Source organism: Somniosus microcephalus, chromosome 14 (genome assembly GCF_052327205.1).
Source record: "Somniosus microcephalus isolate GS21.2 chromosome 14, FLI_Smic_1.0, whole genome shotgun sequence".
NCBI classification, from domain to species: Eukaryota; Metazoa; Chordata; class Chondrichthyes; order Squaliformes; family Somniosidae; genus Somniosus; species Somniosus microcephalus.
Window position 1 is genome coordinate 6,469,202 of NC_141000.1, and position 21,602 is coordinate 6,490,803.

Genomic DNA, 21,602 nt, shown 5'->3' on the forward strand with positions numbered 1-21,602 from the left:
TCGCTCTCTCTCTTCCCCCCAGTCGCTCTCTCTCTTCCCCCCAGTCGCTCTCTCTCTTCCCCCCAGTCGCTCTCTCTCTTCCCCCAGTCGCTCTCTCTCTTCCCCAGTCGCCTCTCTCTCTTCCCCCAGTCGCTCTCTCTCTTCCCCCAGTCGCTCTCTCTCTTCCCCAGTCGCTCTCTCTCTTCCCCCCAGTCGCTCTCTCTCCCCCAGTCGCTCTCTCTTCCCCCCAGTCGCTCTCTCTCTTCCCCCCAGTCGCTCTCTCTCTTCCCCCAGTCGCTCTCTCTCTTCCCCCAGTCGCTCTCTCTCTTCCCCCCAGTCGCTCTCTCTCTTCCCCCCAGTCGCTCTCTCTCTTCCCCCAGTCGCTCTCTCTCTCTTCCCCCCAGTCGCTCTCTCTCTTCCCCCCAGTCGCTCTCTCTCTTCCCCCCAGTCGCTCTCTCTCTTCCCCCCAGTCGCTCTCTCTCTTCCCCCAGTCGCTCTCTCTCTTCCCCCAGTCGCTCTCTCTCTTCCCCCCAGTCGCTCTCTCTCTTCCCCCCAGTCGCTCTCTCTCTTCCCCCCAGTCGCTCTCTCTCTTCCCCCAGTCGCTCTCTCTCTTCCCCCCAGTCGCTCTCTCTCTTCCCCCCAGTCGCTCTCTCTCTTCCCCCCAGTCGCTCTCTCTCTTCCCCCCAGTCGCTCTCTCTCTTCCCCCAGTCGCTCTCTCTCTTCCCCCCAGTCGCTCTCTCTCTTCCCCCCAGTCGCTCTCTCTCTTCCCCCCAGTCGCTCTCTCTCTTCCCCCCAGTCGCTCTCTCTCTCTCTTCCAACAACAAAACATGCCCTCGAAAAAGCCTCGGCACCGCCGGGCACTTCAGCTAGTCTATATATAAAAGCGATGCTTCTGTCTGTCTGTCTGGCATTCTGTCTGTCTGTCATCACGTGTGCGTCTGTCGGGCTATGCGCTCGAAAGTTACAGGGCGTACCTACGCGTGCGTTACGTCGAAAGAAAGCTTACCCTTCCAAAACGGTCTTAAGCGTATTTACGTTTCGGCCGGGCTAAAATCGCGCCCGCGGTATCCGAAAAACTTCAACATTCCGCTCATTAGCATCTCATTATCTGCTCATTAGCGACAGAGTGACCTCGAGGTCGACCAATCGTACGCTGGGCCCTCCTACAGTCGAGTGACAAGGCCATTGACCAATCCTACACTTCGGTGACCTGACGGTCGACCAATCGATGCGTGTGTGGCGGGCCTTATCCTTCTGAACCGAGGTGAGTGGCCGCCATCTTGCTTCCATTCTTTTTCCTGCTTTCTGCGTCTTTCTTTTCAAATATTACATTTCCAGCAAAATAAAATTGAATTTATTAAATTGTTTTAAAAAAAACTTCATTCATTTGTAAATATTTTTTCTAACCTGAACATTCTTTTTCCTACCTTTCCCCGTTTTTTTGTTAGGCCTGAAAGCCTGGGCCTTTCTTGCCAGCCAGGCCCGAGCTAGGGCTTCTGCTAAGCTCCTCACCACCCCCCCCCCATCACGTTACCCGGGGCAATGGCGTCAGCCACGAGGGTCAGGGTGCGCGCGCAGCAGGAGCAGCTGAGACGTGGCGTCTCTCTGTTCCGCGCTCGGCTCGGGCGGGGGGCGGGTCTCTCAGCCGCAATCGGCGATCTGGAGGGCGGGGCTCCGGAGAGCGGGAGGGCGGGGCTCCGGAGAGTGGGACGCCGCTGCTCGGGGGGGGCGGGGCTTGGGACATCGGGGGAGCGGGAGGCGGGACATCGGGAGATCGGGGGCGGGAGATCGGGGGGCGGGACATCGGGAGTTCGCGGGGCGGGACATCGGGAGATCGCGGGCCCGGACTACAGATCGGGGGGGCGGGGCTCGGGAGATCGGGGGGGCGACCCTCGGGGGGCGGGGCTCCGGAGATCGGGGGCGGGGCTCCGGAGATCGGGGGGGCGGGGCTCGGGGGGGCGGGGCTCGCGGTCGGGGCTCCGCAGATCGGGGTGGCGGGGCTTGGGAGATCGGGGGGGGCGGGGGCTCGAGAGATCGGGGGGGCGGGGCTCGGGAGATCGGGGGGGCGGGGCTCGGGATATCGGGGGGGGGCGGTGCTCGGGAGATGGGGGGGGCGGTGCTCGGGAGATGGGGGGCGGGGCTTCGGGAGATGGGGGGCGGGACTCGGGAGATGGGGGGGTGGGGCTCGGGTGATTGGGGGTGGGGCGGGGCTTGGGGACTCTCCCCCTTCCCTCCCCCCTCCCCTCCCCCCCCTCCCCCTCCCCCTTTCCTCCCCTCCCCTTCCCCCCCCTCCCCTTCCTCCCCTCCCCTCCCCCTCCCTCCCCTTCTTCCCCCCTTCTTCCCCCTCCCCTTCTTCCCCCCCCGTCTTCCCCCCCCTTCCCCCCAGTCGCTCTCTCTCTCCCCCCAGTCGCTCTCTCTCTCCCCCCAGTCGCTCTCTCTCTCCCCCCAGTCGCTCTCTCTCTCCCCCAGTCGCGCTCTCTCTTCCCCCAGTCGCTCTCTCTCTTCCCCCAGTCGCTCTCTCTCTTCCCCCAGTCGCTCTCTCTCTTCCCCCAGTCGCTCTCTCTCTTCCCCCCAGTCGCTCTCTCTCTTCCCCCCCAGTCGCTCTCTCTCTTCCCCCCCAGTCGCTCTCTCTCTTCCCCCCAGTCGCTCTCTCTCTTCCCCCCAGTCGCTCTCTCTCTTCCCCCCCAGTCGCTCTCTCTCTTCCCCCCCAGTCGCGCTCTCTCTTCCCCCCCCAGTCGCTCTCTCTCTCCCCCCAGTCGCTCTCTCTCTTTCCCCCCAGTTGCTCTCTCTCTTCCCCCCCAGTCGCTCTCTCTCTTCCCCCCCCCAGTCGCTCTTTCTCTTCCCCCCCCAGTCGCTCTCTCTCTTCCCCCCCCAGTCGCTCTCTCTCTCTTCCCCCCCCCCCAGTCGCTCTCTCTCTTCCCCCCCCCAGTCGCTCTCTCTCTTCCCCCCCCCCCCCCAGTCGCTCTCTCTCTTCCCCCCAGTCGCTCTCTCTCTCTCTTCCAACAACAACATGCCCTCGAAAAAGCCTCGGCACCGCCGGGCACTTCAGCTAGTGATTTTATAAAAGATATAACACTATGGGGAAATTGTTACCTTTTCTTAGCACCAGACTACAACAAGAATTAAGAGTACACGCATTCATACAAATACAGTCATCAAAATGCCTATGGTAAGACATTAAAAATAATTCCAAAGTGGAGTAGAATGCAATTACCCGTAAATCTAATATATGTATGCCAGACAAGTAAGAGTCCTACCTGTAGCTGGTTCCATTGTTTAAACTCTTCAGGTTCAAATAAGAACGCTGGCTTCACATGAGCAAGGCAAGCTCCTTGTGCTCTGTAATAGTACATCATTAAAACATAGAAGAAACATTTCATTCATTGTGCCCAGAGACTGAAGATTACTTGTGTATTCTGTTTTACAGTACCTTCCGGGCAAACACCAAAGTATTTTTGGATAGCTTTATTACAATTATGAAACAGGAAAGTTCTAAGATAATTTTCATATTCAAACGTTGGAAAATGTAGCCTACTGCAGCCGTAAGGTTGGTGCTGAAGCATGCTATTGGGTAAAGTCTACATCTGCCTGTGGTAAAGACATCCTGAAAATGTTCATACTATCCTGGGTGCCAAAAAATTAAACTGAAAGGGTTATTCCGTTGAAGCTGATCTTGAGAAGAATTCATTTAAACAAAGAAAAAGGGATTGGATTTCCTCTCCAAAGATGCAGAAATCATCAGTTTTGGAACAAAGGTTTGTCAGAATCCATGGCTAAAGTAATTAAGGAAATTATTGCAACTGGAAAAAATCAAAAGTGCAGAAGTAATGATTTGAAGCCAAGCTTAAGTTTTAAAGCCTGTCAATTTGTTTCATTTGTTAATGGGATAGGGACAACATTGTCACCGCCTCATATATTATATTTCAAGTTGTCCTGAGGAGGTGGTGATGCTTTGTCTTCTTGAGCCGCCGACATCCTTGTGGTGATGGTGCTCCCATGATAGTGTTAGGGTCAGGAAATACCAGATTTTGACTCAGTGACAATGAAGGAAGAGGGAAACTTGAAGGTCATGGGGTTCTCATGATATTGCAGCTGGTGGTAGAGGCCATGGAGCTTGGTCATGCTGCTGAAGTAAACTTGGCAAGTTGTTCCTGTGCATCCTGTAGATAGTACATAATGCTGCCACAGTGTACCGATGGTGAAGGGGAAGATATTGAGTCCATTGGGAGGGGTGCCAATCAAGTGTACTGTTTTGACCTTGATGGTGTTGAGCTTTTGAATGTGGTAGCTGCACCTATCCAAGGAGTGGTTCACCTGACTTGAGTCTTGTTGATGGTGGACAGGTTTTAAGGGGTTAGGATGCAAGTCACTCATCGAAGAGTACCCATCCTCTACCCTACTTTTGTAGCCACAATATTGATACAGCTGTTCCAGTTAAGATTCTGGTGAAGGGTGACCCCCCCAAGAAGTTGATGCTGGGATACCCGGCAATGGTGGTGTCACTGAAGATCAGGGGGAGGTGATTAGACTTTTTCTTGTTGGAGATGGTCATTAGCTAACACTTATGTGGCGTGAATGTTACCTGCCACATGTCAGCCCAAGCCTGAGTGTTGCCCAAGTTTTGCTTCATTACCAAAGGAGCTGTGAATGGAGCTGAACACTATAGAAATGTTAGAAAACAGCCCCACTCCTGACCTTATGCTGGGGGACTGTCACTGATGAAACAGCTGAAGATGGTTCGGCTGAGGATTTACCCCTAAAAAGATTATAGTAGGAAGGAAAGACTAAGTGAGATAAGGAGACCCACAAATTACAGTCTTGGAAAAGAATGAGTTAGACAGGGAGACAGTACAATGAGTCGCAAATTCAAATCTTTGATGGTGTATGGGAGGAGGAAAATTAGGTAGAATAATGGATTTGGAGCTAGGAAGAAATGAGAGAAAGTTACAGTTAAACACTGATCAAAGTGGTATTGATAAAATAGGGAGACACTAGAAATATTGCAAGAGGGCTGAAAAATAGAGGTGACAGAAGGATCACCTTCCCTGGACCTTCTCCAAGAGTGGAAAGGCAGGTGCTAGAAGACACTCCCAGATATGGGAGGTATATTCAAATCTTGGATGGACTTGGGCTTAAAGAGTTTTTCAGGGGAGAATAGGTTTTTGGCATGCAAGAAGAAACCAACCTTTTTGGAAGTAATTTTAGCAATGGCGATATGGGTGTCCACTTAAGGTCAGAGGAGATAAATGCGAAAATGTCAATGAATGAAAAGGAGCATGTGTGCAGCCATCAATGGGAGTAGCTGTTGGTTAGATTTCCAAGAGACATTAAGAAACTATCAAAAAAATTGAAAGAAACAGCATTTTCATTGTCACTTCAAAGTGCATGGAAGAGATCAAAATTCAGCCACTGTACGATGAGCGTGCTGAGAGCGCACTGGGGTGTGTGATCTAAAGGAAGTTGATGGATGTGAAGTTAAATCATCAGTAGAATAATAGATAGAGTTGAATGGTGGCTAGATAGATTGGATGATGAATAGAGGTGGTCATAGACATGAAGAAGGGTCAGACTAGGAAAGAAGAAACCGATCTGGGAAAAGGCTGAGTTAACCGAAAAGAGTCATAAGAATGAGCTTTCAACTGCACCACAGGTACAGTGACTTGCAAGAAAACTGGATGGCCACAAGCAAAGTTTTGGTGGCAGGTCATGAAATGCCAACTTGTGTAGAAGCATGCAATTCCAGACTCTGTAATGAGGTGTCCAAAACTGAAGACAGTACTCTAACTGTGGCCTATAACCAATGCCTTGTACAAATCTATCATCACGTATTTACTATTGTACTCTATGCCCCGATTTATGAAGCCCAAAATGTTGTTAACCTATTTATGGATTTAACTACCTTCAGGGAAATATGTATTTGTACCCCCAGGTCTTTCTGTTCATCCACTGCGTCTTTCTGCTGAGTGTATCCCTATTCCTAAATCCAAATCATCTATATATACCAGAAACAAAAGTGCAACCATCACTGACCACTGGGCTTCATCACTTACAAACTTTCTCTAATCTGAGAAACATCCATTTACTCTAATCCTTCATGTCCTGTTCATCAAACAACTTTCCATCCATGCTGCTATAATTTCCTCTTATAGCACGCACCTGAATTTTTTAACGTGATACCTTGTGAAATGCCTTGCAAAAATTCATATACATCATGCAGTCTTTTGATCTATATTATTGGTCACAACATGAAATTAATTCTAATAAATTTGCCAAACACAACCGGCCTTAAACAAATGCATGCTTTTCTAAATTCGCACTCATTTTATTGCAAATTGTGGTTTCTAAAGAGCCAATTTTAACCCAGCGGTAGGTGGTTCAAATTGGCCCATGCGACTTACCCGCACTGATCCCGCTGCCTTGCCGTGGGTTACAATCTTAACCTGCTCTTCTGAGCAGGCAGGAGGGACACCCACAAGAAGGCAATGTGGTTCTTCTTAATATATATAGATTGGGCTCCGATGACGTCAGTGGGGCCCGATTGCAATTGCCATTAAGGCCAACCTGACAGGAAGAAGAGCTGGGGCCAGAATGGCAAGTGGAATTTTGTTTTTTCCTTCATTTCCGAGTTTCATATCATCTGCAAACTTTGAAATTATGCTCTTTATACCCAAGTCCAGGTCATTAATATATATCAAAAAGAGCAGTGGTCCTAATACCAAATCTTGGAGGACACCATATTTCCCTCCAGTCATAAAAACAACTGTTCACCACTACACTCTGCGTTCTGTCCTTTAGTTAATATCATATCCACGCTACCACTGTCCCTTTAATCCCATAGGCTTCAATTTTGCTAACAAGTCTATTATGTGGTACTTTATCAAATGCCTTTTGAAAGTCCATAAATACAACATCAACTGCACTACCCTCATCAACCTTCTCCCTTACTTCATCAAAGAGCTCAATCAAGTTTGTCATACATAATTTGCCTTTAACAAATCCATGCTGGCTGTCATTTATTAACTCGTGTTTTTCCAAGTGCCAATTAATTTGTGTGAGATTATTGGGGGAGAAATTCGGTGTGTTAGCATCTCCCGTTAGCGCCCCCGTGGGGCAAATAACAGGGTGCTAATGACGTGGCCAGGTTTCCTGCAGGCCTTGCTGACTTTAACGGCGGGGGCTGATTTGAGTGCAAGGCCTTGGATTCCCTTCCACAGCCAACCAGATTGAGAAGCTAGCTGGCTGTGGGCGGGTAGGCCTCAGAAGCGAGGGGCCGGTTTGGTGAAGGGATCATGGGAGGAGGGGGTCGGCAAACGACCGGGGTCGGGGATCGGGAGGGGGGGAAGAGAGGATCGGCTGGGGTCAGGGATCGGGAGCGGGGAGAGAGGATCAGCTGGGGTCGGGGATCAGGAGGGGGGAGAGAGGATCGGCTGGGGTCAGGATCGGGAGCGGGGAGAGAGGATCAGCTGGGGTTGGGGATCGGGAGCGGGGAGAGAGGATCGGCAGTGGTCAAGGATCGGGGTGTCGGGGGAGGATTGGCAGCGGGAGGGGGTCGGCCGTTGATCGGGGTTGCGGGGGGGGGTCGGCCAGGGATCGGCGGGGGGGGAGAGAGGATCGTGGCCGGCCTCATCATCATCATGGTGGGGGGGAGGTCTGGAGGGGGAGGGGAGGCCTGGGGGATGATCGGAGGCCTCGGGGGCGGGGTCTCCGATCATGGGGGCTGGGTATGGTCGGGACCCTGGATCTAGGAGGTAGGTATGAAGCCATTTACCTCCTGGATGCAGCAATCCCCACCTGTTTAATTGCCGGGATTCACAATTTGTGAGAAACCCGTCCACAGGCAGTTAAACACAAAAGCAAGCATGTCTTGCTGCAGTTGTACAGGGCCTTGGTGAGACCACACCTTGAGTATTGTGTGCAGTTTTGGTCGCCTTATCTGAGGAAGGATGTTCTTGCCATGGAGGGAGTGCAGCGAAGATTCACCAGACTGATACCTGGGATGGCAGGAATGACGAATGAGGAGAGATTGGGTCGATTGGGCTTATATTCGCTGGAGTTTAGAAGGATGAGAGGGGATCTCATTGAAACGTATAAAATTCTAACAGGACTAGACAGACTAGATGCAGGAAGGCTGTTCCCGATGGCGGGGGAGTCCAGAACCAGGGGTCACAGTCTAAGGATAAGGGGTAAGCCATTTAGGACTGAGATGAGGAATTTCTTCACCCAGAAAGTGGTGAACCTGTGGAACTCTCTACCACAAAAGGCAGTTGAGGCCAATTCATTAAATATATTCAAGAAGGAGTTGGATATATTTCTTAAGGCTAAAGGGATCAAGGGATATGAGGAGAAAGCAGGGACAGGGTACTGAATTTGGATGATCAGCCATGATCTCATTAAATGGCGCAGCAGACTCGAGGGGCCGAATGGCCTACTCCTGCTCCTATCTTCTATGTTTCTATGTTTCTAAATGGACGGGGTTGGTCACCCAGCACCCCCTCCCCCCCAACCCCCATCCCACCTCCGGCAAAACCGGAAATGGGCAGGTTGGAGGCGGGATCAGGTCGGTAATCCCATTTTTAATACTTTAACTGCCCCCACACTCCAAACCCACCCTTTTTTGGGGGGGAAATTCCAGTCATTGGGTGGGAATTTCCTCGTTTACTGGGTTTCCACCACACCTCTGGCGAAGTTACGGTGCTGGACCGGGAGCAGCTTCAAGGATATTCCCGGCCATAGTCTGCTTATAGGAGATTCATTTAACACAGAACCCCCCAAAAAAGTCTAAAATCCAAAAGTATAATGCCTTCAATTAGTAAAGTAACTACATATTAATATGAAAATATATTCACTTACCGTAGGAAGGTGAGAAGCGTTGAATGTTGCCAGTGTAGCTGTAATATACGTTCCACAGGGTCACTAGGCAATGACTGCCTTGCAGTAAGGCCTGGCAACTGCTGGCCACTCAGATGGTTCAGCATATCATAAATTGTCTTTGTGTCTTTACAAACTTGCTTTGTGCTGCATTTAGAAGAAATGTTACTTTAAATGCATAGTCACTCTGGAGTTTACTTACTTCACTGTTACTAGAAGTTTCCTATTTTAATCTATGGTTCTAAACTTAAAACTCTTTATATTGTCCTAGCAGATCTCCCATGATGTTGCTTATCCTAAATCAGAGGATGTGCTATTTTTATAGCAATTAGAACATTATACCATAAAATAAACAATGCATTATTATACATATAAATATTAGAAAAAAGGTCTCCTTTCCTGTAATTAATTTTTGGTCTCCTTTTCTCTACCTTTGTCTTCTATTATTCTTATCTTTCTGTTTCTTTCTCTCAGTGCCTCTCACACACCTTTGTTGCCATCTTTATCTCTGGGTTCATCTTGAACTCCCTTCTCATTTTCTCCCCTTTTGCATAAGTCTCTCCTCATCTCAATTCCCTCTATTCTGTATGCCTCTGACAAAATTTCTCTCTGCATAGCCGCAATTTACCCTACCTCGGCAGGTCTGGTGCAGCAGGGGTCGGTGGCGGGTCCTGGCCTCGCTGCTGGCTCCAGCCCGCTGTCCAAAGTGATCTTACGCTGATTGGGCTTGTTAAGCCCACCCAGCACATTTGCTGGCCAATTAAAGGAAGCGGGTCTGATGGCGTCACTTGATGACAAGTCATCAGCCGGTTTCCTTAAAGGGACCATGTGCAAATTGATAGTGACAGTTGTGCTGTCAGTGTTCTAGAACATTGAGGTGCTGCAAACACTGACAAGCACTGCACAGAGGTGCATGGCTGCACCCAGGCTCTCCCATGACTCCCTCCATATGCTTATCGAGGGAGTCACATCATGCAGTGAGGTTCTCTTCCCTTCCAATGGGCGGAAGAGACCTCCCCAGGCAATCAATGCAGCTTGGTTGCACATTGCACAGGAGGACACAAGCAGGGATATCAGGAGGACCAGGCTGCAGTGGCGCAAACCTTTCAATGATCTCAGTAGATCACGAAACATTACTGCAAAGCCACACTCAACCTCATCCTGCTGTGCCACTCATCACATCCCCATCACTCTGCCTTCCCTACCCTACCCTACTCCTGTACATCCTTACTCACACCAACTTACCTTGCACCTCCACCCATCCCCCTCTATCTACATTATCACTTCCCCATCTCACTAGCCACCCCTCACATTCACCCTCATCCTAGTCCAATCATAACAACACACAAGGGTAGGCACTTGGGTGTTTTAGCCAATGTTCATGTGAAGTTCCTGTTAATGTGCTGTCAAACATTGAAATCTTTATTTTCAACACTTTCGCCGTGATTTTGCAAATGGATACGGCTTGGGGGTGGGTCAGCTGGTTTCCGGGTTCCAGTCCCGCCCCCAACTGCATGCGGCCAACGGACGTGATTTTACGTCGATTGGTCTTGTTAAGCCCGCCCTGCAGGCTTGTCGGCCAATTAAGAGGAAGCCGGTCAGATGGCATCATTTGAAGATGTGTCATCTGCTGGTTTTCTTAAAGGGACCATGTGCAATTTTTCTTTGACAGCTCATTTCTCAGTGTTTGACAGCATTGAGATGCTGCATACTCTGACAATGACTGTTCACAGGTGAGCTCTTGCATCCAGGCTCTCCAGTGACTCCCTCCTTAGGCTAGAACAGATGGCAGCTGCAGGTGAGGTTAAAGAAGCGATCTGTCACTGGTGAGAGAGGTTCTCCCAATGAGATGGGACTAGACAGCCAATTCAAAACCTGTTACGTACAGAAAATTGTAAATGCATTTTAAATTATTTTCCCAGCATTTCCTTACCTCTGAAACTCACCAGTGCACCATTGGATCCTTCACACCACTTCTGCAGCTGTCATCAATGCAGAAACACTACAGCAGACTCACAACATGCCACACTTACCTGGCGTGGTGTCCGGACATCAGGGAACCCGAGGCAGAAGCGGCAAAATTGAAAAAGAGCCTGTTAACAAGTATCAAGTACCTGTTAACAGCCAGGTAAGTGGCTATAATCCTCTTCCCGCCGCTAGGTGTCGGGTCCATGCACAAATTGGGGACCCAACACTTGCGAAGATTGATTGGAGGTGAGTTGACAGCGGGTTTCCTGCCAGCTGTCAATCTTTGCGATTTTGACAGCGGTCCTGCCTCCAATCCCACACTCTGAGGACCGGCAAAATTCCGGCCTTTGTGTTCTTGGACAGGTTTATGTGCACCTTTGGAAGTGGCTTAGTAAGCTGCAGTGAATGGTGAGACATAATGATACCCCCCGCAGTGGTGATGAGTGTGAAAGGAATGCCTTGGGCATTGTAGGGATGCTTTATGGTGTTGATGTGGGGTGGTGCCAACCTGGTGCATCATGTGTCAGCCAGGGTGTACCGAGTCAAGTGAAGTAAATTTGGCTATGATGAGGCCATCCCTGGCCTCCCGGGCAGCAATGTGTCGGGTGCTAATGCCCTGTGTCCTGTACAGCACCAGCTGATTGCAGAGAAGGTTGGTGTTGTTGTTGGTGCTGCTGGTGTGCCTGGTGTGGCTGGTGTTGGGGCTGATCATGGTGGGATTCTGAGGACCAAGGTGAGATAGTTTCAAGGGCACCGATGCTGATTAAATAGATGGCAGGTGAACTTGAGATGACAGAAGCGATCTGTCAATGGTGAGAGAGATTGTTCCAATGAGGTGACACTGGATAGAGAGTTTACTCCAAACACTTGCAACCTGCATAAAGCTCAATCTGTCTTCCAAATGCTGTAAGCAACAGCTTCTGAGCTTGGAAAGTGAACAGCTGTGAGATGGGAGCTTTTATAGCACATTTGCAGCTGTCAAGTAAAGAGATCATTTCATGGTAACACAACTCCCAACCTGCTTACCTGATGTGATCCCTGAGCAGCATGGAACCCATGGACGACCTCGTAAAATTTAAAGGTGAGCTCAAAATACTTTTTAAATGGCTCTTAACAAGGTCATAATGACCTAAACTGTCTCCCCCACCACTGCGTGCTGGGTCTGTTCAGTGTTGACAGACCTGATATCTGGGAAAGTCGCGTGGCGGCGGGTTGACAGTGGGTTCCCGACTCGCTATCAAAAAAAAAATTCCCACCCAACCCGCCACCGAACGCACCCACTGGCCCCTTGAAAAGTTCCCCCCTATGTCTCTAGCTGCATGGCACACTTTTCCTGAAGGTGAAGGCAGCAGTTGAGATCAACAAACCGATGCTGAGCTGTCCACATGGAGGTGCTCCTCTGCTGTTAAAGGGTGAGGTCAGCAGCTGTGGTTGCAGAGGACAGCCTTGTTCTGCTAAGAGCCATCCACTGAAAGTCTCTTCTCCTTCAAATAAGGTGTCAGCCATGGCTCAATGGTAGCATGCTCAACTCTGAACCAGTTGGTTGTAGGTGCAGGTCCCACGCCAGGGACTTGAGCATATAATCTAGGCTGCACTTCAGTGCAGTACTGAGGCAGTCAGTAGTGAGGAAACTTTTAGAGACAATGGTGGGGAACAACGCCTCCGCAGCGCTCGGTGTTTTCGCCGGCAATGCTGCAGGGGGCCGAACCAAAGTTCGGGACCAGGCCGATGCGCACGGCAATGACGTCACGATCTCCGGGCGCAGGAGATTGTGGCGCAATGTGTTACTGTCACCGCAAACCTCCCAGCCAAGTTAGCAGGAGTCATTCATCTCATCGCGTCCGAGTGGTAAGTCATTAGCGCCCTGTTATCGGCCCCCATGGGGCCATTAATGGGAGGCGCTAACCCACCGAAATTCTCCCCCAATAATCTCACACAAAATTAATTGGCACTTGGATGACAGCCAGCATGGATTTGTTAAAGACAAATTATGTTTGACAAACTTGATTGAGTTCTTTGATGAAGTAAGGGAGAGGGTTGATGAGGGTAGTGCAGTTGATGTTGTGTTTATGGACTTTCAAAAGGCATTTGATAAAGTACCACATAATAGACTTGTTAGCGAAATTGAAGCCTATGGAATTAAAGGGACAGTGGTAGCGTGGATATGATATTAACTAAAGGACACAACGCAGAGTGTACTGGTGAACAGCTGATTTTATGACTGGAGGGAACTATGGTGTCCTCCAAGATTTGGTATTAGGACCACTGCTCTTTTTGATATATATTAATGACCTGGACTTGGGTACAGTATAAAGAGCATAATTTCAAAGTTTGCAGATGACATGAAACTCGGAAATGAAATAAACAGTGAGGAGGATAGTACCAGACATCAGGAGGAGATAGACAAACTGGTAAAATGGGCAAACACATGGCAGATAGAATTTAACACAGAGATGTATGATGTGATGCATTTTGGTAGGAAGAATGAGGAGAGGCAATATAAACTAAACGGTACAATTCTAAAGGGGGTGCAGGAACAGAGACACTTGGGGGTTTACATACACAAGCCTTTGAAGGCAATAGGACAATTGAGAAGGCAGTTAAAAAAATATGGGATCCTTGCTTTTATAAATAGAGGTACAGTGTACAATAGCAAGAAGTTATGCTAAACCATTATGAATCACTGGTTAGGCCTCACCTAGAGTACTGTGTCCAATTCTGGGCACCACACTTTAGGAACGATGACAAGGCCTTGGAGAGGGTGCAGAGATTTACTGGAATGGTACCAGGGATGATGGACTTCAGTTATGTGGAGAGGCTAAAGAAACTAGAATTGTTCTCCTTAGAGCAGAGAAGGTTATGGGGAGATTTACTAGAGCTTTTCAAAAATATGAGGGGGGGAAAAATTGGGTATCGCCCATTTTGGGGCACTAATATTGGCTGGGTGCAAAGTTTAGCGCCCGCCGCTAATTATCGCCTCCGACTGCAAAATTCACCTCTATCGCCCCCAGAGGTGATTTGAGCGGTTAATCAAGCGTTACACACCTCTTAAGGCGCTAACGTCGGGGAACAAGACGCTACCTCAGAACGCTACCGAAGCTCAGGCGATGTCCGTTACCATGGAAGCCTGACAGACTGGCGCCATCGAGTTCTTAAAGGGGAGGGGCCATCTTGCTGGCCAGCCACACCCTGCTCATTGCAGCCTTGAATCTCGACCTGGAGAGACCTCTGTTTCAATTTTGTCCTGGAACCAGTAATGGAGAGGCCTAGGTGCTTCAGCGACGAGGCATTGGTGCCTCTGGTTGGCGCTGTGGAACGGCGACGGGCAGTGCTGTTTCCTGAGAGTGGCAGGAAGCCATTGCCCCGGGAATTTAGAAGGGTGTGGAGGGAGGTGGTTCAGCACGTCTCCTCGAGGAGCCTGGTGCCAAGGACCCACGTCCAATGTCATAAGAAGTTCAACGACCTCACTCGGGTGGTCAGGGTGAGTACCTGCTTTTCAATACCTCTACATCCCTCCATCTCAACTTCACTCTGTGGCCAGACGGTTTAAAAACCCAAATGTCCAACACTCATCCAAGAACTATGGCCATCTCATAAAACTCACGTGCACATGCCACACCTTGCACACATTAACTATGGTAGGCACACCTGACAAACACATGGCTGCACACTCACTCACATGCTGTCCTTTTTCTTGCAGGCCAAGCTGTCTCATAGCAGACGGGAGCAACAACGCACGGGAGGAGGATCGGCAGACCTACACCCCCTGAATGAGTTGGAGGACAAGGTCCACAGGATCGTTGCCAGCCAGATCATAGGTTCCGTGGCCGCTGGAGAGGTCGACCCCCTTGGGGACAGCAATGGTATGTTCATCAGCTTTCTCTCCTCTCTCATACCACTTCCACCTCACAACACCAGCCTTTTACACTTTCAATCCAACTAACTGTCTCCAGTCCTTGCTCCCTTCCTGCCCCCCTGCCCTCACACTAAAGCCACTCTTGTACCTTCCTGCTTTCAGATAGTGAACCACCAGCTGACCAGCCTGTCCCTCAGCCTGCCAGTGGCAGCGACGCGCCAGACGAGGAAGAAGGAGGAGCCGGAGACTCACCGCCTGCGTCTCCCGAGGGTGACACATCCGACACTGGGGCCACGCCATCCCTGGAGGGGAGCAGGTGGTTAGTGTTTGATGAGGGCGAAGTTCCTCGACCCAGCGGGCTGCAGCAACGCCATGGGGGTAGGGAAGCTCGGGGGCCAGCTCCCCATAGGGTGAGTAGGCACGTGAGTTCTGCTGCACAGGACTCGGATGAGGACCTTGACATCGCGGCCATGAATACCCAGGCCTTGAGCATGCACACTGAACTCATGGGTGCAATGGCAAGGGTGCCCGACAGCATGGATGCACTGGCTAGGAGTGTGGATGGGTCCGCCGCAAGCACAGCAGTCACTGTGCGCAAACCCTTGAACTCATCCTTGCCTCGTTGCAGAGGATGGTTGAATTGCAGGGAGACCGTGGGGAACCAGAGCCCATGCCGCGTGTAATGGGTGGGGTGGCAGGATCCATTGCGGCTCAGGCTGACGTAACGCAGCAGGCCAGCAATCTGTGCTCGAGCAGATTGCTCCGGATGCTGAGGTCCTGCCCTGGGTGAGTGGCAGTGTGTCAGTCAAGCAGGAAGGTGCTGTCCTCTCTCAGGATGACAGCATTCCTGCTCCCACCACTGTCACTTCCCCATTACACTTGGCACAGCCTGCAACACAGCCAGCCCAGACTGCTGCCGCCCATGCAGAGTTGGTGCAGTCTGCCGCAGGGCCCTCCAGGCCCAAAGCTGGTCGAGGGCGCCCTTCAAGGCCATCTGCAGTCTCTGGATTCAGCATTCAGCAGCCTTCTGCCAGCCTTGCCGCAGCCACTGGGGCCCCATTACGGAGGAGCAGTAGGGTGGGAAGGGGGGAAGTGCGCAGGGGATGGAGATCACCCTCGAAGGCCCAACAGTAGAATCTTTAAATAAATGTGGGGAATGTTTGTGGGAAAGTTTGATGTTGATGTTATTATATTTGTTTACTGTTTTGCCATTTATCTCCATGTTGTGAGAACGAGTTTTGTTAGTTTGTAGGAACGTGGGTTCCTAACTAAAAGACTGAGTTCTACTCAGGCGATCAAACAAAACGAACTTTAATGAAACAAACAGGTTTTAACAAGAAACTGCAGGATAACATCGAATGTAGGTCTGCTCTCTTCGGAGGCTCCACGAGGACTGCTAGGTCGGTCCCGTGGCTGATGACATGACGTCATCACGTTTTTCCCGCCAGTGGGGGGATCACGTGATGAATGGCGTGACGTCATCACGTTTTAACCGCGCTGTTAAAGTAACCACGCTCTGTACAGTTAAACAGCATAAATAAAGATACAGACTCAGGCTGTAGCTAACATGTTGTTAAAGGAATTATATACAAACGATCTGAGTCCTTTGGTGGCTCCGCCACATGCGCCCCCCCCCAGAATTGTCTTTAACAGCAAAAGTGAGGCGTCGAGGAGGCCTGACAAGTCTGTCCAAGCGATTTCGGTAACCCTGCAGTGGAAGCAGTTGGACGGTGGTCGAGATGGCGGGCGGCTGTGGTTGAGCTGGCGTGGCGGGTGTGGTCGAGCTGGTGGGTGGCTGTGGTTGATCTGGCACGGCGGCTGCGGGCGGTTGGCCACGTTTCGGCGGTTGAGCGATGACGACTGGGCGGTCCAGGTCCAAGTGAGCCGGCTTCAACCGGTCCACCGAAATGTGATCCGGCTTTCCTCCGATGTCGACTGAAAAGGATTTGTCTCCCGATTCGATGACGCGGAAAGGACCAGTGTAAGGGGGCTTGAGCGGATCCCGGTGAGCATCGTGGCGGGTAAATACGTACTCGGCGCTCTTCAGCTCAGCTGGCACGTGGGAGCTCTGTAGGCCGTGATTTGATGTAGGCACCGGAGCGAAGCATCTGGCCGCTTCCTGGTGGCTGACGAGTTGCTGGGAGGCGGACCATGGCTCTGTGGGAGAAGGGAGGAAATCCCCTGGTACTCGGAGAGGCTGGCCATAAACGAGTTCCACCGAGGACAATTGCAGGTCTTCTTTGGGCGCCGTACGAAGACCCAAAAGGACCCATGGGAGTCTGTCCACCCATCCCGCACCTTGAAGACTGGCCCGTAGGGCGGCTTTAAGCGACCTGTGGAATCGCTCGCACAGGCTGTTCGCCTGTCGATGATAGGCAGTGGTGTGATGAAGTTTGGTGCCGAGCCCCTGAGCTACAGCGTTCCAGAGTTCCGAGGAAAATTGTGGCCCACGATCGGAAGAGATGTCCGCCGGTACCCCGAAACGAGCAACCCAACAGGAGATGAAAGCTCTAGCGACGTCTGCCGAAGTGGTGGAAACCAAAGGAATTGCCTCTGGCCACCTAGTGGTGCGGTCCACCATGGTGAGGAGATGCGTATAACCATGGGAAGGTGGAAGTGGCCCCACAAGGTCCACATGCACGTGGTCGAAATGACACTCCGGAACAGCGAACGTAGCCACTGGAGCTTTTACATGACGCTGGACCTTGGCCTTCTGGCAGACCACGCAGGTGTTGGCCCAGTCACGGACATCCAGGTGCATACCCTTCCAGACGAACTTCGCCGACATTAGCCATTGTGAAGCCTTCATACCAGGGTGCGACAACCTGTGTATGGCATCAAACACCTTCCGGCGCCATGCGACTGGCACGATAGGTCGGGGAACGCCCATGGAGACGTCGCAAAGGAGCGTGGTGCCTGCAACCTGGAAACTGACGTCGGCCGCTTGGAAACTAGAGGGGACGGTTCTGTATGATTGGATCTCTGGGTCCGAGGCCGGATCCGCAGCCATGAGGGCGTAGTCAATCCCAAGGTGAACCGCATGGACCGTCGCGCGGGAGAGGCAATCCGCTACCAGGTTGTCTTTACCAGACACATGTTGAATGTCCGTGGTGAATTCAGAAATAAACGTCAGGTGACGTTGTTGACGAGCTGACCATGGTTCGGCGGTCTTGGCCATGGTGAACATTAGTGGCTTGTGGTCGACAAAAGACGTGAAGGGATGTCCTTCTAATAAGAACCGGAAATGGCGGATGGCTAGAAAAAGGGCCAGCAACTCCCGATCGAAAGTGCTGTATTTTCTTTCATTTCTCCATAGGTGACGGCTGAAAAACGCCAGCGGTTGCCACATGCCGTTCACCCACTGCTCCTGCACTGCGCCGATGGCGTAGTCTGACGCGTCGGTGGTAAGGGCGATGGTGGCACCTGGAAGCAGTTGCCCCAGCATGGTTGCATTGGCCAAGGCGCTCTTGGTGTTGACGAACGCCTGGTCCATCTCGGCCGTCCAGCTGACTGGATCCTTACCGGACTTGCCCTTGAGGGCCTCGTACAAAGGCTGCATAAGCAGAGCCGCCTTAGGGACGAATCGGTAATAGAAATTGACCATCCCGAGGAACTCTTGCAGGGCCTTGACGGTTGGCGGGTGCGGGAAAGAGGTAACAGCCTCTACCTTCGTCAGTAAGGGGACGGCGCCGTCTGATGTGATGCGGTGTCCCAAGAAATCGATCCGCTGCAGGCCGAACTGACATTTGGCCGGGTTGATGATTAAACCGTGCTGACTGAGGCATGTAAAGAGAGTACGCAAATGGCAGATTTGCTCTTCCTTGCTAGCGCTGGCGATGAGGATGTCGTCAAGGTAGACGAAGATGAAGTTTAGGTCTCGGAGCACGGAGTCCATCGAGCGCTGGAAAGCCTGTGCCGCGTTCTTCAAGCCAAACGGCATCCGCAGGAACTCAAAAAGGCCGAACGGGGTGATGACTGCGGTTTTCGGGACGTCTTGCGGATGAACGGGAACCTGGTGATACCCACGGATGAGGTCGACTTTTGAAAAGATGGAATTTCCCGCCAAATGGGCCAAGAAATCCTGAATATGCGGGATCCGATCAGGAGTAGTGGCGTCGTTCAGGCGTCGGTAGTCGCTGCATGGCCGCCAGCCGCCGCCCGGTTTCGGAACAATGTGGAAAGGCGAAGGCCAGGGACTATTCGACCGGCAAATAATCCCCAGCCACTCCATCATGTCGAACTCCGCTTTCACAGCCGCGAGTTTGCCAGGTTCAAGCCTTCGAGCCCGTGCATAAACCGGGGAGCCAGTAGTGGTGATATGATGTTCAACACCATGCTTCGTGGCCGAGGAGGAGAAAGTGGGCCTGGTCAGCTCCGGGAACTCTCCGAGGAGCCGAGTGAAGTCATCCGGAGATGGGAACGCGCAGGCGACAGAGCGCGACACGGCGTTACCGCGGTGGCACGGAATCGAGTGGAAGGTGGCCGCGTTGATCAACCGGCGGTGCCGGACATCGACGAGGAGGCCGTTGGCACACAGAAAATCCGCCCCTAGGATGGCCTGCGAGACTTTGGCCACGACGAATTCCCAATGGAAGCACTGACCGCCGAAACACACTTGGACCCGCCGCTTTCTGAAAGTTCGAATGGCTGCGCCATTAGCCGCCTCGAGGGAAAGGCCGTGGCCCCCAGCTTGAATATCAAGATTCGACGCAGGTAGGATGCTACACTGCGCCCCGGTGTCGCAAAGGAAACGTCGACCCGATAGGGAGTCGGTGATGAAAAGAAGTTTCCCCGAAGATCCGATGGCCATCGCAGCCGTGGAGCGCCCGTTAGACCCGGTCCTCTTTCGCCAGGAACGCTGCAGGAGCTTTGTTTTTTTTGGGGGCGAAAAGCTGCAGGGAGAGCGGCAGCGTCGTGCTTTCACGCCAAAACGGGCGTGGTAGGAGCACCAGCCCGCTGCAAAAGGAGCTGGAGCCGCGTCTGTGGGGGATGGGCGTCTCGTGGCAGTGCAGCACTGCTGGGTTACTGTGAAAATCTTATCTGCTTCGGCAGCAAGCTCTGCGCAGTCTGTGACCTCGGACCTAGCTAGGGCAGCCTGCACCTGCTCCGGCAGTTGGCAGAGGAATAGCTCCCGGAAGAGGAAGCATTCCAGTTCGGCACCTAAGAGCGTGAGCATTTGGCTCATGAGCTCGGACGGTTTGGAGTCCCCGAGGCCGGGCTTACGAGAAGCCGGCAAGCGCGTTCTGACTTCGAGAGCCGGAAGACTTGTAGCAACCGTACCTTTAACGTATCATACTTGCGGTCAGTAGGTGGACTACCGAGTAGGCTGATGATCCGCGAGGCAGTGGCGCTATCGAGGGCGGAGACCACGTCGTAATAATGGGTCTGATCCGCGACGATGTTCCTGATGGCGACCTGGGCTTCAGCCTGGATGAACCACGCGGCTGGTTGTTGCTCCCAGAACTGTGGCAGTTTCAGAGTCACGGCGTTCATTTCCATGCTGAAGATCTTCCGCGAAAACCGTTCACGAAAGTCGGGGTCACCAAAGACTGAGTTTTACTCAGGCAATCAAACAAAACGAACTTTAATGAAACAAACAGGTTTTAACAAGGAACTGCAGGATAACATCGAATGTAGGTCTGCTCTCTTCGGAGACTCCACGAGGACTGCTAGGTCGATCCCGTGGCTGACGTCATCACGTTTTTCCCGCCAGTGGGGGATCACGTGATGAACGGCGTGACGTCATCACGTTTTAACCGCGCTGTTAAAGTAACCATGCTCTGTACAGTTAAACAGCATAAATAAAGATACAGACTCAGGCTGTAGCTAACATGTTGTTAAAGGAATTATATACAAACGATCTGAGTCCTTTGGTGGCTCCGCCACAAGTTCATGAATTGTTGGGTTTGTTTCTAATTGTTTGTCCTGAATAAATGACAGAGTTTGTAATATAAATTAATTTTTTTATTGTTACTTTACATCTTTGCTGATTTTACTCATTGCAGCTTTGCCTGGCAATAGGGGGTGCGGGATGCTTGCGATGATGTGCTTCTTCATCCCAGAAGCCATCTTCTCTGTAAATGGTTAGAAGCGGTGTCTTATGAGCTGTTCACGGACAGCCCTTGCAGAGGCAACATTGTGCACCTCCCTCCCACATTGGTGCTGCTGATCCTCTTCTTCATCCTCCTCCTCTTCATCTTCCTCCTCCTCCTCCTCCTCTTCTCCCTCCTCCTCAGGTGGTGCACCAATCCCTGGTGGCAATGGCTGGGTCCTCATGATTGCAAAGTTGTGAAGCATGCAGCACACAACAATGAAAAGCAAGACTCGCTCGGAAGTTGACTGCAGGGCTCCTCCAGAGTGGTCCAGACACCGGAACCATTGTTTCAGTATGCCAATCGTCTGGTCTATGAGGTTCCTGGTGGCGCTATGGCTATCACTGTATTGCAGCTCGGCTTAGGTGTTGGGGTTACAGAGCGGTGCCATCAGCCAGGTGCAGAGTGGATAACCCTTGTCCCTGAGGAGCCATCCACTAGGTTGACGCGATGGTTGGAAGAGGTCTGCGACACCAGTCTGGCGCAGGATAAATGCATCGTGGCTGTTGCCAGGATAGTGGGCATTGACAGCGAGGATGCGCTGTTTGTGGTCACAGACCAACTGGACATTCAGAGAGTGGAAGTCCTTGCGGTTTCGGAACACCTCTGCATTCTCCTGAGGTGCCTGCAATGCCACATGCGTGCAGTCAATGGCGCCCTGAGCCATGGGGAAGCCCACAATCCTAGCAAAGCCACATGCGCGTTCACACTGTTTGTCCCGAGTCACGGGGAAAGAGATGTACTGCCTTCTCCTTTTGTACAGACCACTTGTCAACTCCCGGATGCAACAATGAACAGCAAACTGGGAGATATTCACTAGGTCCTCAGTTGAAGCCTGG

At 51.7% G+C, this 21,602-nt stretch overlaps 1 protein-coding gene across 2 annotated transcripts in view; it reads right to left on the bottom strand.

Annotated features, from left to right (window-relative positions):
- Positions 1-21,602, bottom strand: part of LOC147107297 (cilia- and flagella-associated protein 47-like) — a 797,073-nt gene that overhangs the window by 497,059 nt on the left and 278,412 nt on the right. For both annotated transcript variants that reach the window (XM_086006182.1, XM_086006181.1), the window contains 2 exons: positions 8,830-8,994; positions 3,237-3,318 (listed from right to left, as the gene is read on the bottom strand). In XM_086006182.1, the coding sequence (XP_085862308.1) occupies positions 3,237-3,318; positions 8,830-8,994 (247 nt within the window). The remainder of the gene's footprint in view (positions 1-3,236; positions 3,319-8,829; positions 8,995-21,602) is intronic.